At 56.8% G+C, this 1,194-nt stretch overlaps 2 protein-coding genes across 2 annotated transcripts in view; one reads left to right on the top strand and one right to left on the bottom strand.

The window, feature by feature from the left end:
* Nucleotides 1-126, bottom strand: part of PUS3 (pseudouridylate synthase 3) — a gene marked incomplete at its 3' end in the record, with an annotated part of 2,239 nt that extends 2,113 nt beyond the window's left edge. Inside the window, 1 exon segment of the mRNA XM_010193580.1 lies at nucleotides 4-126. Within this exon segment, the coding sequence (XP_010191882.1) occupies nucleotides 4-126 (123 nt within the window).
* An 846-nt stretch (nucleotides 127-972) lies between these two features.
* Nucleotides 973-1,194, top strand: part of HYLS1 (hydrolethalus syndrome 1) — a 752-nt gene continuing 530 nt past the window's right edge. Inside the window, exon 1 of the mRNA XM_010193579.1 lies at nucleotides 973-1,188. Coding sequence (XP_010191881.1) covers nucleotides 973-1,188 — 216 coding nt within the window. The remainder of the gene's footprint in view (nucleotides 1,189-1,194) is intronic.

The raw sequence follows: 1,194 nt of genomic DNA, 5'->3' as shown, positions 1-1,194 counted from the left end.
CGCTGTCCTCTCAGCGCCCTCCTCTTCCTCTCGCAGCTTCTCCTGCAGCCGCTTCACCTCCTCTTCCAGCTCCTGCACCCTCCGCAGGAGCCGGTCGTGCTCGGGCACCGCGCTGCCCTCGGCCATGGCTGTGAATTTGCCGCTGGTGGCTCCTGCAGAGAAAAGAAATCGGGGGGTTTATCATTTTATCTGGTTTTTATCATACCTAGAGGCTTGCTCTGTAAAATGACTGTTTCCCATGGGATCTATTATTTAAACCCTCACAGGAATGGCTCCTTGTCTCCTTTTTTTGGGGCTTTTTCATCCCCAGGCGCCGCTCGCTCGGATCTGCTCCGTCAGCACGGAGCCCTTTACACTTTCTTCTCCACCACTCCTTAAACCTTGCGTTTTTGCCAAGTAAAGACAGCCGAAATCTGCACCGGCGCGTGGAAACCGCATCCCTTCCCGCAGCAGATCTCGACGCTTACCCTACCCAGACTCAAGCAGCCTTCGGGCTGCGACAGCCAGCGCCTAATGGCACTGCGCTGAGCCGCCTCCTCCTCCTCCGTGGAGGTAAAACACTCTTGTGGACGTCCCCAAATTAAATCGGGACTGAAAACCGCGTTTTGAAAAGAAGAGGCACAAGGGAAAAAGGATGAATATGAAGCAGACTGAATCCACCCTGCATTTGTCCCTCGTCCCGTTAGTACTTCATGTAGCGTGTAATTAATGTTAGCGTTGTTTGCCAGCAGGAGTCTGAGGCTTTCAGGGCTGCGTTTCCGTTTGTAGGAAAGACGGCCAGAGCCGTGTGCTGGTGGCAGGAGCTTTGGCAGCGCCCCGAGACCCCCACCACCTAAATCCACGCCCCTGAACCCCACAGATTGAGACCCAGAGCCCCCTTTACACCCTCAGCCAGCTGGAAAGCGCTGAAGAAATTAATTATCCTGGATTTTTTGGTTTGTTTTGCAGAGTCCCCACAGTTTGGTGGAAACCATGGAGGACTGGATGGGCCCGGATGACGAGGAGCAGCCGTACGCCCCGCCGGGAGATCCCTACGCCAAGGCCTCCGTCGTTTTGGGGGGGAGGCCGTTTCCCATGGCCACCCCGGGCCGGAGGCGGCTGGTGATGAAAAGGAAGGTGCTGAGGCACAGGCCCGACGGAGTGGTGGAGGTCTCTGACGAGTCGGTGGCCACCGAGCCCGAGAGCGATGCTGAG

The sequence above is a fragment of the Mesitornis unicolor genome, unplaced genomic scaffold (assembly GCF_000695765.1).
Source record: "Mesitornis unicolor isolate BGI_N332 unplaced genomic scaffold, ASM69576v1 scaffold32651, whole genome shotgun sequence".
In the NCBI taxonomy this organism is placed as follows: Eukaryota; Metazoa; Chordata; class Aves; order Mesitornithiformes; family Mesitornithidae; genus Mesitornis; species Mesitornis unicolor.
This window is presented reverse-complemented; position numbering and strand designations above follow the sequence as displayed.